The sequence below is a fragment of the Tiliqua scincoides genome, chromosome 2 (assembly GCF_035046505.1).
Source record: "Tiliqua scincoides isolate rTilSci1 chromosome 2, rTilSci1.hap2, whole genome shotgun sequence".
NCBI lineage: Eukaryota > Metazoa > Chordata > Lepidosauria > Squamata > Scincidae > Tiliqua > Tiliqua scincoides.
Window position 1 is genome coordinate 63,458,644 of NC_089822.1, and position 16,693 is coordinate 63,475,336.

At 39.6% G+C, this 16,693-nt stretch overlaps 1 protein-coding gene across 2 annotated transcripts in view; it reads right to left on the minus strand.

Moving 5' to 3' along the window:
• DAPK1 (death associated protein kinase 1) overlaps positions 1 to 16,693 on the minus strand; it is a 94,288-nt gene that overhangs the window by 18,224 nt on the left and 59,371 nt on the right. Inside the window, exons 11-18 of one of the 2 annotated variants that reach the window (XM_066613647.1) lie at positions 16,106 to 16,198; positions 14,251 to 14,370; positions 13,784 to 13,882; positions 12,443 to 12,541; positions 10,870 to 10,968; positions 7,251 to 7,448; positions 6,323 to 6,520; positions 3,877 to 3,975 (exon numbers count right to left, since the gene is read on the minus strand). In XM_066613647.1, coding sequence (XP_066469744.1) covers positions 3,877 to 3,975; positions 6,323 to 6,520; positions 7,251 to 7,448; positions 10,870 to 10,968; positions 12,443 to 12,541; positions 13,784 to 13,882; positions 14,251 to 14,370; positions 16,106 to 16,198 — 1,005 coding nt within the window. Of the gene's footprint in view, positions 1 to 3,876; positions 3,976 to 6,322; positions 6,521 to 7,250; positions 7,449 to 10,869; positions 10,969 to 12,442; positions 12,542 to 13,783; positions 13,883 to 14,250; positions 14,371 to 16,105; positions 16,199 to 16,693 lie in introns of those variants that run through there. The other variant, XR_010793682.1, reaches the window with a different exon arrangement.

The window sequence follows — 16,693 nt, forward strand, 5'->3', positions numbered from 1 at the left end:
GCAACCCTGGGCTCTGAGGCTCAACACACCTTCCAGGGAGTAAGTCCCATTAACTATAAAGGGACTGACTTCTGAGTAGACAGGCACCCAGGCAGGCATCCTCCTGGGTGCTGAGGGGATATTTTTATAAGGTATATTTTGACTGTGGATTGTTGTAAAAAAAATTGTTGTAAGTCAAATTGTTGTAAAAAAATGTAAGACCTACCCCGAAAATAAGACCTAGTTGTTTTTTTGAGCCAAAAAAAAATATAAGACAGTGACTTATTTTCAGGGAAACACGGTATTTCTTTTACCGATATGCACATACCCTTGACAATACATTTCAGAAACACTGTGAACACACTCAAACATACAGAAACCTATCAGTGTAAGTGCTTGGTTGCTGGAGCCCATAGGGAACAGCCCTGTATACCCCCCCTTTACCAGCAACAACAGTTTCTTCTGTTCTGTCTTCTTGTGAATGGACACGAATCTGCAGTCACTGACCAGTACTGGAGAGGCCAGAGGTCTGGCCAAACTGTGTGGGTTCTTTGATGCATATGACCTCTCAGCCAGTATACAATCTGGCCAATCCATGGCATGTGAACACAAGCACAACATATGTCCTGCATATTTATGCGATATTGCTACCTTAAAAATACTTTCTCATCTCAGTCATGTTAAAACAGAAAATAAAGCCAAGCCATTTTTCTTGGCTAGACACTATGCTTATATGCTTTCCGGGGATGGGGACGGGAACTGAAGCATTCAGGATATCCGCTTAGTTAAACTGGCTATGTTTGCAAACAATCACTCCAGTGTTTACATTTCCAACTTTACTATTGTGCATACTCTAACCAGGTAGCCTGTGCCACTGGACAGAGCTTTAAGACATTTTGCAAGGGGCAGCAAAGATGTGCTTAGGATGAAATGTTACGGTTGTTCTGCTGGTTTGTGTCTCAACCTATTCACACAACTGGGATCTACCAACTGTCAAAGAGGGGACAAAATGGAGACAAAGTGAACCAGCAAAACTATACAAAATTCTTGAGAAGACACGCCAAGCATGTAATCCACTTTAATCACTGGATATCTCCTATGTGCACATTTAATTTGTTTTTGATATGAAGGAGCATTCGCACATACAATTCTCTCCTGATACCTGGAGCAGTACAGTTCCAAGGAGGTTATACCACATTATATCATCATCATCATCATCATTTATATACCGCTGGCTCCTTAGAATACAGATTAGTTTGAAGCACACAAGCAAATTACATTGGCACAAATATCGCACAAAATAAAGTTCTCTCTAGTTATAGCAAATATTAAAATGAAGTTGCTCTTTACAGTGACATTGCTGGTTAAAAATGGACTATATGGCTTTTAGCAGAAGAGCCAACAGCCAGAAATTATGATAGTGATGTTGAGCCAGAAAAAGCACACAATTCTGGCTGACTTAGCCAACTGTGTCTTGAAGAGAAAAAATCATATAATATGTTACTTTAAGTGCAGGCAATGGTGTGTGTGATAGCTAGTAGTTTTTCATCAGTTCTTAAACACCACCAATTTTGGGAACATTACTCAATCCTGGTGAGACAGCAAAAGACATCAGGTGGTGCTGATTGGAAGCAATGGAGCAGATCGGTTTGACACCAAATAATTGCTATGCCAGCTCACCTGCAAGCTTGCTTCTCCAGTCACTTTCCCTCCTACACATATATGCACACTGTGAAATATTATCCTTAGTACAAAAAAGTACAAAAGCTTTTCAAAAGGAGTTTTAAAAAAAACCTAAATGGTTTTACAGGGTTTTTTAAAAAACATGTAAGAAAAATGGCTAACAGGAAGATTCTCTGTGCAAAGTGACCAATTTCTCAGCAACAATATACTGCTGACAAAAATAGAAGCTCTGTTTCAGATTAATTTGTTTTAGGTTTATTGGTTAGATGGGTAGGAGGTCTGGTCTAGAGGGTAGAGCCTCCGTTAGCCCGAAGATAACATCAGAAGGTCGCCGGTTTGAGGACACCGACAGCTCCCTGAACTGCTGAGAATGGCGAGACCTTGAAGCAGCTGACAAGCAGAGCTGAGTGATTCCACCTGCTCTTGGTGTGAGCAAGAAGCATCTTGGCTGCCCTCCATGTGAGAGATGGAGCTGCTTGTCAGCCTGCATGGGAGAACTGGAGGCCAGAAATGAGACCAAACCAGGAAGATCCATTCTGAAATGTTGTTGGTTCTTGAAAGAGAAAACCTTTATGATTGTAAAAATCCCCTTGAGGGATTTAGAAACACCTGCCTATGTAAACCGCCTTGAATAAAGTCAGAGGAGTAATCTGATGATCAGAAAGGCGGTATATAAATACCTAATTATTGTTATTATTATTATTGTTCATTAAAAAAGGCTGTGTGGTGTGTGTGATGAATCCCCACATTTCCACAAGTACTTCCATTTCTTTCTGGGTATTTTCTGTTTATTTTCCCCATGTTTCGGGCAAGTCTAACTCACAAGCAGCTTATGTGCATTCAGCTGGTGAGAGGAGCAGTTTTGAACCAGCATTCCTTTGTTTTGTAAAAAGCCATAAGCCCTGGAAGGGGAGGAGGAAAAAAGCCCACAGCAGGAGCTCCATCTGCTGGCCATTAGTAGTAACTTCTTCCCATAGCATCTACCTATTAACTCTTGCATCCCACAATTTTTTCAACTCGTCTTGTTCTTTGGCTATTTTGTTTAATCTTCTGAATTAAACTGGTTATATTTTAACCCGTGGTCTGCTTCGTATGGGAAACACAATGGATTGTCATGTCTCCTTGCTGTGCAGATGCTATTGTGAGAGTGATTTTAATAGGAACCCCTGAAGTTCAGTATTTTTTTGGGAGGGGGAATTTTGACAAGATGCTTCCCCCCCCCCCCCGCAGGGCCTGATCTTCTGGGTGGCAGCAAATATATTCTACTAGGCTTTTCACCATTCAGTTGCGTGTGTCCATAAAGGGGAGAGAGGAAAACAGGAAGGGAGTGAGAATGCTAACCATTAGGTCCTACTGCCCCAGATCAGCCTGCAGATACTGAGACCCCCTCCCCCTTTACCTTGACAGTGTGTAAATAAGGCCTACAAGGGAGTTTTTAAAGACAAGTGATATACAGTAGCTTTCTGGAAAGATACATTTGGTTAACTATATGTGATTATAATACCTTGATTACCTGATAACCTTCATTTCCTACAGCTCTGTGACAATTTATCTCAAAACTGTTTCTATTTCTTAAATTATGTATTTTACCTTAGTATCTTGTTGAAAACGTCAGTAAAGAATGTTTTCAAAAATGAAAGTATTTATTATTTCAGAAAATGACTACAGAATACCCTCATCTCCCCCCACTCCTACATTCTCTTAGAACAGGGGTGTCCAAAATTTATGGCAGGAGGGCCACATCATCTCTCTGACACTGTGTCCGTAGCCGGGGAAAAAAAGAATTAATTTACATTTAAAATTTGAATACATTTACATAAGTATATATAAATGACTATATTAAAGATGAACTTATATGAATGAATGAAGGTCTTGCAATAGCTCAAGGTCTATAAAAGGCCTTGCACAAAGCAAGGCTGGCCCTTTCCTTTGCTGCTGCTACTGCATCACAGATGCGAAACAGCAAGCAGTGGAGGAAGCCCTCATCCCACAGCACGCGAGAGGTCAAACAGCCACCCTTACGCTGAGAGCAGTTGCGTCGGGGCAGCGTGGGCAACAAATCTCCGGAGGGCCAGAGGCTCACTGGAGACTGGGGTCTCCCTGAGGGCCACACTGAGAGGGCTCGAGGGCCAAATGTGGCCCCAGGGCCGGGATTTGGGCACCCCTGTCTTATTCTAAGACAAGACGGCAAACAAAATATCAAGTCATACTTACAAAAGTTAAAGCTTCCACATTTGCTGCATTGAGACAGAGGTATCGGACAACATCAAGAATCCCATTGTTTGCTGCCAGATGTAAAGGTGTTCGCCCATACTGTAAAAGAAAAAAAAATGTTTCATGATGAAAATTGGAAGTGGTTTTTTGTTTTGTTTTTTTGCTTCTTACAGTAATTTGAAGGCAAGGGAAGTCTGCAGAGAGAGCCGCAGGCTCCCTAAACCCTCCCAAAAGCCAGAGAGACCCCCCAGGCAAGTTAAAAAACCCTTTCCCTCCTGGTAGCAGTGTGATCGTGTTGCTGTTGATTTCTTGGCCACTCCCCTAAAGAGGGAATGGCTTCCTGGTTCCCTAGTGGTTACAACCCATCAATCTGAGAAGCACTATTCTAGATCAGGGGTGTCCAAACTTTTTGGCAGGAGGGCCAGGCCACATCATCTCTCTGACGCTGTGTCGGGGGGCTGTGAAAAATTTACATTTTTATGAGTTAATTTACATTTCAAATTTGAATAAATTTACATAAATTAATACATTAAAGACGGAACTTATATGAATGAATGAAGGTCTTGCAATAGTTCTAAAAGGCCTTGCACAAAACAAGGCCCGCCTTTCCTTTGCTGCCACTGCTTAATCACAGACGTGAAACAAGTAGTGGAGGGAACCCACGGCTCACATGAGAGGTCAAACAGTTGGCCGTCACACTGAGAGCAGTTATGTCAGGCCAGTATGGGCTCCAGTAAGTCTCCAGACGGCCAGAGCAAACTGGAGACTGAGGGATCCCAGTGGGCTGGATTGGGAGGCCTCAAGGGCCACAAGTGACCCCAGGGCTGGGGTTTGGACACCTCTGTTCTAGATTATACAAATCTTTGTTACAATACTTTAATTTCAATGGCCTAAAAGGTATTCTGGAATATGGAAAGACCTTTTATTTAAGAATATTTATATACTTTGTTCAGGTATATATATATATATATATATATATATATATATATATATATATATATATATATATACACACACACACACACTTTATATATATTCAGTGTTATGCAATATTCATTGTCCTAGTGCATTCTTATGCTGTACCACAGAGTACCTCCTGGTTACAAGCCTGGGAAAGATCTTTGCTCAAAACTTTGGAGAACCCAAAGGTCTCTTATCTAGTTACGAGATTAAGCTAAACCGAATGGATTATTTGCCTGACACCATGTTAACAGAATTTACATTCACTAAACTACTTAACTGTCAAATTTAAGACTCTGGATAACTGTTCTGTGCTAAAGATGGCTTAGGTTAGAATGGTATTGAGAGATGTTTCACTTTCAAAATCAAGCATAAGATTGAATACAAAGTTTAGAAAGGCTATTGCTATCTCATAATGCAAAGGAACCCATGATCCAAACCATTTTAACCACTTCTATAAAAAGACTATATCAGTTAGTCTTTTAGATGTAAGGATTTGTTCAAGGAAACATCTTTATGTCAAATCACTGAGACCAGTCATATCTTCAGCCATGAAATAAAGCCTTGAGCTGTATTAAGTCAGTCTTCCTGAAAACATAGTTTCTATCCTGGCTCTGCATTTAATTGCTCAATCAGTCAGGATTAAGCTAACACCAAGAGGCAGAGGGCTCATTATTATAAGCTTTTAACTTGGCACCTGGCAACACTTACACTTAAAAATAATCCAAATACATGACTGCATAGGATCAACCAAAAATCCACAACTTTTGTAGCTTGTTAGAGAACTGAAGGTCATGGGAGGTTTTGGGTGGCAAAACTGTATTACAACACTACTTCATGCTCTTAAAAAGCAATTAAGGCTGCAATCCTAGTCACACTTACCTGGGAGTAACCCCCATTGACTATAATGGGCCTTACTTCTGAGTAGACATGCATAGGATTGGGCTCTAAGTTTGTTAAAAAGAATGCAAGGACTCTTGAATTTGTTTCCATGTGTCATATAAAAGCTGCCTTATTTGGAATATTCCTTCACTTCTGCAGCATTAGTTTATTGCAGTTTTTGCGCGTGTACATAGCCAAACAGCGCTATCAAACAAACCCTTACAACCAAGGCTGAAAGCCATTCAAATTAGCATCAGAAAAATATAAGCTATGGAATAAACTTTTCTAGCACTATAATTCATTTTCATACACTTTATACAGCTGTTTTTCAAAAAGCAATGATAATCAGATGAGCCACAAAAGTATGAAGCATACACAAAGGCTTGGCAACACAATTAATAGCAATCGTTTAATATGCACTGGAATGAATGTTGCTGGAGTTTATTATTTGCCAGTAGCTTGTGACTACCTGAATGAAAGCAGCACTGGATATCTGAATTCCCTCAATTGCAAATCCACTATGTGTTCAGTGTACGGAACAAAACCGATCTCATCAATAAGCTCTAGTATCAGTATGACAGGATTTTGATCTTTTGTTTTTTACCTTATTGGCAATATCAACGTTGCAGTTTGCTTCACAAAGTGCCATCACAATAGGGACATTTCCATCTTTGCAGGCTACATGAAGAGGAGTGTTCCCATGCCTATCCTGAAAATTGATAGAACACCCCTGACCAATAAGGATTTTCACCACTTCCATTTGACATCTTCGGACTGCAAGGTGAAGGGCTATGTGTCCGTCCTAAATACACACAAACACAAAATTCACTGTGAGTTGCACTGCGAGTTGCTCAATTTCTAAGAGCAGTTTTCTGTATCAGGAAAAACCAAACAATATGAAGTACATAACCTGAGCATTTAAACAAAATAGTATAAAGAATTTAATGCTTCACCTTTCAGTGGTCTACTTTAAACTTAATTCAATACTCAATCCTTCTGAGCATCAGTCACATAAATTCAAACTCCACATTGACCCTTCTTCCTGTGAGGGTCAACTGGCATCTTGACTGACAGGCCCACTCCCTTGGGTAGTCAGCTTCAAAGACTGGATATAACAGCTGCAATGCTTCTGATGATATCTGTGCATGCTCAGTATATTTTTATATCTTACTTCTGATACATTGCAGGTATTCAATAAGCTGTTAGCATCTTATAATATCTTGCTGCCAGTTGCAAGAGACCAAGTCCTCATGGTTTGCAATAAAACATGCAAGTGACAGATATCAAGCAAAATGATATGTAAAATAGATTTAGCAGTGGCAAACATCACACAGTTCTTATTTTACATACAAGTAAATGTATTTAAGTCACTATTTAGTAGTATATCTTTCTAGTGCTTTAAAGAGCCTTTATTTAACAATGACTTGCAATTTCCAGACAAGTTCTGAAAGCCATTTAATATAAATAGTTCTGTGCTCAAGGCTTCTACAGGCAATTCTCTGCTAAATGTTGCTTACTCGACCATAACTAACCTTGTCAGTTGCATCAAGGTCAGCCCCATGTTCTGCCAAACATTCCACAATATCATGGTAACCTCTGGCTGAAGCTGTCAAGAGCGGCGTTTCTCCTTCTTTATTTTTAACGTTCACATTGCAACCTGCCTTACAAAGTGCTTTGGTAACAGGGTAGTAGCCATGCCAAGCTGCACAGTGCAAAGGGGTTTCTTCTTCCTGTAAAATAAGTTACATTCCTACAATCAAAGCTAATGCCTAACATCATAATTTTTTTTTGTTAACAATGCTTCTAGTTTTGACCCAATAAATCAATATCCCTTTAGTAAAACTATCAGAACACTGACACCAGATTAAGACCTTATTCACATGATAAGCTTCATTTTTGTTAAATTAAACCATTTCAGTTTTACATTTTATAAATTTTCTTGAATCATGGATCCTATTACTACAGGTGGTACCTTGGTATCCACTGAATTACTGGTACTTGATATCAGTACCACTGATACTGAGATCCATCTTTAAATGCCTTGTAACAAGGAAAGAAAGCACCAAAATCAATTTCCTATCTTTGCACTGTTAAATAATTATAATTTCATTCCATCAGATTGCGTTAATCACCCCATCTAGTGGATGAATGTGGCATAAGTGTCTATATCAAGGCATTCTGGAGCTACAGTAGAGGAGCAAGAAACTTGGAAGTGGGTCCTTAAAGCTATTTTCCCACTGATTTAGTATCCACTGTTTTTTTTAAACCACTAGGAGTTCCCGAACTGACCTCCACAGTGGATAATGAGGCATGAACTGTATTGTTCCAGTCTAACCTGAATATTACTAAAAACCTCTTGTTTTTTTAAATGTATGATAACATTCCCACAAAGGTAATACAGGTTGAATCTCATTATTTGCATGGGTTCCGTTCCCAGAACTCACATGGATGGCAAAAATTGCACTATAGGAAATCAATTTAAAAAACTAAGGGCACAATTTGAACCCAATTTCCAGTACCAACATAACAGCAATGTAGCTCTGAGGTAAGGAAACAAACATTCCCTTACTTTGAGCAGGCTTCCATGAGTGCCACTCAACTACAGGATGCAGCACATGTCCCATTGGCACAGCTATGCCAGTACTGGAAAGTTGGTTAGGATTTGGGCCAAAGTCTCTTTGCTCTGGTGATTTAAAAACAGCCTTGCTGACCTTTGTGATGTTAAGATAGAGTCATTAAGACGACAATCCAACAAACAGTCTCTCTCCAGGCCCTTAGAAAGGATCATCTTTCTTTCACTGTTCAGGGGGGAAGGGAGGGGGTCAGTTGGAGAGAGAATGATTGATGGATTGTCAGCTGGCTGCCCTCTAACTATTGTACTGTTTTCCTTTAATTTAAAGGGCCCTTCTCATCACGTTGAGATAAAGATCTCTACAGCAGTAAGAAAAGCATTTTAAAGGGGTGCATTTTTCCCCTTCTCCAGGGATCAGCACATTCATTCTCATTTACAGTAGCCATTTGTGGGGAATCAAATTCATGTATAAAAAATCCATGTATAACAAGGTTGGACCTGTATGCATAAATTCTTAAAGGATATAATTACTACTATGCGACCATGATTAAACGGTAAACCAGTATATCATGCAGGAAATTAGCTGTTTCTGCTCCTCTACCAGGAAGAGAGCATATCTGAAAGTTCCTCAATTAGGCTATTAAATCTCATAAACATCCTATCCAGCACAGTTATGAATAGGATAGGTTAGGGAGAATCATTGAAAAAAGAACTGTCCAACTATTGTATTTTCTGAATATGTACTGCAGAAATCACACTTAGGGCCAGCTCAATAATTTGTGTATACACATGAGAAGTCCCAACAATCCCAGGACAGACACAACCATGGAAATAAAGTGTTAACTAGCCAATTACAACAGGCAGTAATTTAAAAGAAGGTTTCCGATGGATGAGGAAGTGAATGATGAAATAACTCACTTATTACTTTTTTAAAAGATAGCAGCAGACAACAGTAGTGCAGCTGCAAAAGATGAAATTGGTGCTGGGTATATTTGTGATTAGTTCACAAGTATGTTTCTCTGCATGTCTGAGGGCTCCGAGTTAGGATTGCTCAACAGGGTTGTCAACTGCCCAGAAAAAGACAGCTCTAATGACTTAAACCAGGGGTCTCTAAACCCTGGCCTGGTGGCCATATGTGGCCCACAACAAGCCTCTAGTCTCCTGCAAGCCTCTGGCCCACTCCACCAAATGTAACCAGAGCTGTGCTCCAGTTGTGTCTGGAGGGTGTTCTGAGGGCCAGAGAGGCCATGCGCCTCCCCTCAGAATGCCTTCTAAAGGCATCACTTCCTGGATGTCCTGTAAAACCAGAACTGACTTTTTGAGCCTTAGGCTTTCTGAGGTTTTCTAATGTATTTAAATTTTAAAATTTAAAATTTATTTTTCCGGCCCTTGACACCATGCCAGATATTTGATGTGGCCCGCTGGCCAAAAAGTTTAGAGACCCCGCCTTAAACTGAAGCATGATCTACAGAAATCAGAAGGTTAAGTGTTTCACAGCACAGAGATAAGAATCACCACCTACAAATGCAGGCAGATCAAGTTGCTATTAAAAAAAATACAGCTATAGAGGCTAGTTGAAAAGTTGGCAAGCCTACTGGTTGCAGGTACACAATTGCACACACACAAAACATTGCATTAACTAGTTTTTAGTTGTTTTTAAAGTCTATTTTATGTGTTAATGAGTAGTTACATAAGAGCAGCACTGCTGGATTGGGCCTAAGGCCAGTCTAGCATCCTGTTTCCCACAGCCTTCTAAATGCAGCCTTCTAAAGCCTCCTCAGAATGCCTTCTAAAGGCATCACTTCCTGGATCACTTCCTGGATGTCCTGTAAAACCAGAACTGACTTTTTGAGCCTTAGGCTTTCTGAGGTTTTCTAATGTATTTAAATTTTAAAATTAAAATTTATTTTTCCGGCCCTTGACACCATGCCAGATATTTGATGTGGCCCGCTTGGCTGAAAAGTTTAGAGACCTCTGCCTTAAACTGAAGCATGATCTACAGAAATCAGAAGGTTAAGTGTTTCACAGCACAGAGATAAGAATCATCACCTACAAATGCAGGCAGATCAAGTTGCTATTAAAAAAAATACAGCTATAGAGGCTAGTTGAAAAGTTGACAAGCCTACTGGTTGCAGGTACACAATCGCGCACACAAAACATGTTTAGCAGTTGTTTTTAAAGTCTATTTTATGTGTTAATGAGAAGTTACATAAGAGCAGCACTGCTGGATTGGGCCTAAGGCCAGTCTAGTCTAGCATCCTGTTTCCCCACAGCCCCCCAACAGCTGCCTTTGGGACATCCACAAGCAGACAATTGAAGCTAATAGCCTTCTTTATCTGTTGCACTGGAGTAGCTACTATTCATAGGTAAATTGCTTTTGAACTTGAATAGTTCCAGTTTATCAAGGCTGCAGTCCTATATACACTGATCGGATCTGGAAGTAAGTCCCACAGAAATCAAGTGTATAGCATAGCATTGCACTTTTTTTAAAAAAAAATACACAACCATTAAAACCTAACACAGATTTGTAAGAAATATCCTGCTGAACAGAGGAATAAAGCTTACCCCTCATTACTCACCTTATCTTGAAAATCTGGATTTGATCCAATGCTACACAGGTACTGAACCACATCAACATGACCGTACCGAGATGCTACATGGAGGGCAGTTTCTCCAGACTATATTTAGAAGACAACCACATTAAGCATTACTTCTCATGACACCCTGTTTGTGAGATACTTCTTATAGGCAATTTTTCAATGGACAATTTTTTCCTGAGTTTTCACTGTCAATGAGTTCATTATGAGGGTTTTGGCTGCTCAACAAAACTAAAGAAAAGCTGGGTGCTTATGTTCTTTGATTGTTGTTTACATATGCTGTTATCTAAATAAAAATTCAAATGGTGGTGCTGGGGATGGCTGTTTGACCCTTTGGCCTATGTAATTCTATCTCATCCTGATGCTGCTTAAACATCTATATGAACCTGCTGGGGAGATATTATCTTTGGTATTGTATAAATATGCAGATGACACCCAGTTCTGCTTATCTTTTTAATCTTTGGGAAGATTGGGAAGCTTTGGAAGTCTTGAATTGGTGGTGGAGGTCCGTAATGAACTGGAGGAGGACAAACAAGATGAATCCAGGTAAAGTGAGGTACTTCCAGTCACTAGGATCTTGGTTGTAATTCTTTCTCTATGTAAACCTGCTTCGTGGACTTAATAATATTATTATTTAGAAAAGAGGTATTCTAAAATTATTTTTGATCTGAAATTAGCTCTGGATCAAAAATTCAACCTGGATACTTAGCTGTAGCCAGAAGTGACCGTTTTGGACAGAATGCCAGCTAAGTCTATTGTTATGGAAGTCATATCTCTCCATGCTGACTCATGCTCAAGGTGAGTTCTGTTTGAATTACTGCAACTTCACCCTACACAAGGCTGTCTTTTAAAAAGTATTCAAAAACTGCGGCCAGTCCAGATAAGTTCATTATCTTCTTCCTGTTTGATGACTTTCTGTAGTAAAGTTAAAACTTCCCTATTCCATTATGTCTTCAAATCTGCTAGGGTGCCAATTACTGTATTGGGGTCTTTTTCTGCATCTGCATCTGTTAAACTGCCTCATACTGGGGCTTTTATCTCTAGTCACTTTTGGTATTTATTAAATGGTGAAACAAAAAACTGTTTCCAGGCTTCTGTTGAACTGCTGTTTCAGATCACCTGCATATAACTTCTTCATCAGAAGAAGAATTTTTGTGACTTTCCCATATCTATACAATTTTCCTTCCTCCCCCCACCTTTGCTGACATACTCTAAAGAATGAAAACTGTGGCACAGTTTTTAAAAGTGTTTTAATTTGGATTTTGAAACTTTTGGCATATAAGCTGTTTTTGCCTGATGTATTGAATGCTTTGTCAATGTGTTAGTTCCTTTCTATTTATATTTATGTTATACCCCAACTTTTAAGGCCATAACAAAAATCACTGTTAACATAATACGTAAGATAGAACTGGAAAACGGGAAAAATATTTGTTGCAGCATAGCTTGCTCTAAATCCTAGCAATCATATCTAATCCTAGACTGGATAATGAACACTATGAAGTTAAAAAAATGCTTAAAAAGAAGGTGTTTGAGTTGTTTTTTTTTTTGTTTTTACCTTGTCTCTTGCATCCACAGGGCATTTATTTACATGGAGAAATTTCAGAGTTTCTACATGACCATGACGAGATGCCCAATAGACTGCATTAGATCCTGCCTGTCCAAAACAGTTGATAATAGTAGTCAACAAAACCATGAACAAATTTTGCAGAAATAATGAGATTCAAACACAAAACAGGAGCCAGAAAGGTCTATACACATCCACTAGTATGTCTGTGGGCAGACTAGAGCATTCGTAATTCCCTCTTCTGATCTCTTAACATGTCGCCATAGGATGCTCTTGAAAGCCTCTTGAGTTGTAGAATGTCTCGTTAAGGCTCTGATTGGAGGCGGCAGCTTTCAATGCCCAAATGTGCGCACACACAAAATTTCTCTACACAGCATTTTAGATCCTGTTCTTGGTTAATAATGTAGACAGAAACAGACTGAACACAAAAGGAACTCCTCCAGCATTTTAATACCTTGATATTTTAGCACTGCTTCGTTAATGTGAAGAAGCATCCATTTTCTATCACAAATTAAAATACCTTTAATTTTACCAAAACCTCTGTCTTGACGGTTATGAATTTAAATAACTGCGGCTCAGACAATTACAGCATATTAGTATAGTGCAGTATTTTAAACAACAAAATTGAATAAAGTGATTTTCCAGTGCAGGAAATGCTTTCAGTTTTTTTTGTTTTTTGTTTTAAAGGAACCATTCACCGGCTTAAGTCAAATGAATTAATATGCCTATTAGTTACTCTTACTAATGAAACTGCTTAAAAAGGGTGACTATACAGTCATTTATGGCCATATTTAGAATGTGAATTATTCGACCACAGATCATTCTCAATCTAGAGCAGTCATTTTCAACCTCTCTCGGCACACTGACAAGGCACAAAAATTGTCAAGGCACACCATCAGATTTTTGACAATTGACAAGGCATACCGTGCTGCCAGTGGGAGGCACACCTTCCCTACTAGCCCTACTAATAAATGATCCTTCTCCAAACTCCTGTAGCACACCTGCAAAGTACTTACAGTACACTGGATGAAAATAACTGAGGGCCCAATCCTATCTAACTTTCCAGTGCCGGTGTAGCTGTGCTAATGGGGTGTGCACTGCATCCTATGGTGGGGAGGCAATCAGAGAGGCCTCCTCAATGTATGGGAACTCTTGTTCCCTTACCTCATGGCTGTACTGCGATTGCACCAGAGCTGGAAAGTTGGATAAGATTGGGCCCTGAGTGTTTATTCAATAATGTAAAAAATGCACAACCTGCTTGTTTTCTGCTAAAAAAAGACCACAAAGACAGACCACACTTAGCTATCAGCACCAACCAAGCCATGCCCTCACCTTATCCTGGACATCAATGTGGGCACCCCGCTTTAGGAATAACTGAAGCATCTGGATATTGCCGCACCCAGCAGCAATCAGAAATGGAGGTGTCCCATGCTGCAAAGAGCAAACAGTTAAGAACTGAGTGCTGGTCTCATGTGCTTTTAGGACAGAAGATTGAATTACACACTAAAATTTGCTAGACTTTTGCAAAATACATACTTTCAGATATGTACTTTCTCACTCTGATGGTGAAAAGCTGTGCAAAATCACTATCAAAGGCAATCCAAACAACCAGTTAGCAGAAATATAACAGGATAACTATAAGTACAAGGGAATAGAGGGAAATTTAAACTAGCCAAAAAATGTAGCACTACACATAGAAATGAATCCAAAACATAAAATATAAAAAATGAGGGACAGTAAAAAGTATCTATGAATTATTATGAATTTAGTTAATAAGTAACTAGACAACTATAACATACCTTGTTGGGTTGATTGACATCATAATTAGTCAAAGATCCTAAGAGATGCTGGAGACCAGGAACATTGTCATCATTGATGGCATGAATGATGGCCTTCATCACAAATGAATCTTCCTCATCCTCATAAATTAACCAAAAAGGAAGTATAAATGGGGACAGGAGGGAAAAGACAAGAGAAAAGGGATTATCAGCGTAGAAGAAAACAACTCCACTTGTGAGGGTATAAAGTAAATAAAATTATCACACAACTATATTGTAATTTTTAGCACAATACTATTGCACCTCTGCTTTTTGAGGCCTTTGGTGGGCCACTATGAGATACAGGAAGTTGGATGAGATGAGCCTTTGGTCTGATTCAGCGGGGTTTCTTATTGATTTTATGCACTGGTGGAGCAAGTGCTCTGCTGTTGCAGCATGTTGTAAGCATGTTGTGACAGTGCAGAAGTTAGTGGCGCTGGTCGAAAGTCCTGTGCCATCTCGCTGGCACCAGATTCAGAAGCGTACACCGGAGCAGGTAAAGGCTGCTCCAAGCAGTGCAGGGGAGGTGGTGCAATGGCCTGGGAGGGGGGGCCACATATGCTAACACGTATGCTTTCCAGGTCACATATTTAGCAGGTCCAGGTCCGACCTGTCCAACTGCATCAGCTTGGGCTTTCCCCACGGTAAAGGGATGACTGTCCCCTTACCCTGAGGAGATCCCCAGCTTTACAATTTCTACTATAGGATGCAGCGTAGCCCATATTGGTGCCACTGCATCGGTGTCGGAGAGGTTGGATACGATTGGGCTGTTTGCTATGTGACTGCTAAAGTATTGGGGGGGATTTTAATGAGATATCTCCTTTTTCTGCACCTGCACACATTAAATCACTATATGATATAAGAAAACTTTGCTCTCCATCAGCATCCTATAATTTTTTAAAAAGCAACATCAGTGTAAGAACAGCAGCACACAGCATATGTTCCCCAAGAGTTAGTAATCAACACCACCACATAGAACAGTGCTTCATTTAGTCATATCTTGAGTTTATTTATGTTTTTAAACCACAGCAGCACAAGACAGCAATTGCCCTTTCTACTGAAAAGTAGGTTCAGCCAAGTTAAGATAACTGATTCAGCACAAAAAGGAACAGCACATCAATTCGTGTTTACAAATATGTGGAAGTTAGCAGAGGGACAAAGAGAATAAGACCGATTAGGGCAGCACTCTGCAGAATTTTTGATGCCTAAGCCTTTTAAATTCACAAGAAAAATGTTTGTTCAGTGCTCATAACTACTATTTAAGCTCTGTGGAAGGTATTGCCTAAAGTGCACAGTAAACTGTAAGGTGAAGTATTGTGAACTGATGGACCTTCAAGTAGATTCTCAAGTGTCTAATGTCAAAAAGATAATCTACCTACAGGCATGCCCTAGTATCCATGGGGGGTTCTGTTCTGGGACCCCCTGTGATTAATTGAAACCGCAGATACCAGGGAACACCCTGGAGAAGTCCCCCACGCTTGTCTCCCCGTAAAGAGTGGATGGTTGAAGGGTAGATTCCTCAGGGCAATGCACATGTTTGCATCGATCATGGGAACACAGATTTGAGCAATACCCCTACTATACGTAAAAGTAGTCTCCAGAGCTTTGAAGCCAAATCTATTGCAAACCCTCTCACTTTAGGAGACATTTGTTCTGTATTGCATTTGCTCCTTGAAAAATATTTCTGCTGCCTACTAGGTTGTTTCAATGCCTTGTGTTTTTATATTGACTGTATTAACTTTTTAAATGTTTTATTAAGGTTGTAAGCCAGCTGGTTCCTTTTCAACAAGGAGATTAGCAGGTTATAAATTTCTTAAATACGTAAGTGCGTACTTACCAGGGTGTCATCACTCCTAGCCACGCTCATGTTACTTCTGGACAAAAAGGATCTCGATAACCTTTGGCATAATGATATTAAGCGCACAGATTGCTATTATAAGAGAAGACAAGAATAACTGTGTGAAAACTTAGGTTACAAGAAGGAAGATTTCTCATAAAATTGAGTTTTGAAGGCAGTATTATAGGACTGCTAGTACTCATATCAGTTAAGATAAATTTCTATGCAAATACAAATTTAAGATTCTTAAATACAAATTTAAGACTCAGCACCCATATTTTTATATAGCAAATTCAACATAAAGTGATAATATTGTTATATGCTCTCCATTTTCCTAAAGATTGCCAAGTCCAGGGTTAGTGCTACAGAATATAGTTTGCTTCATGTGAATGTACTGGAGAATTCTGATGTATCTACAATAAATGTTACTTAAAAATATACAGGTACAACACAGTGGAAGCAAACAATACAGCCATGCAGCCAAAATGTTGATTCTGTATAAGATTAGACAGAGCATGTATGGACTTCCCCTGTGGCCCCCAAAGTTGCTCCAAATCCTGCAAAAAACATCTCTCTGCCTCAGTTTCC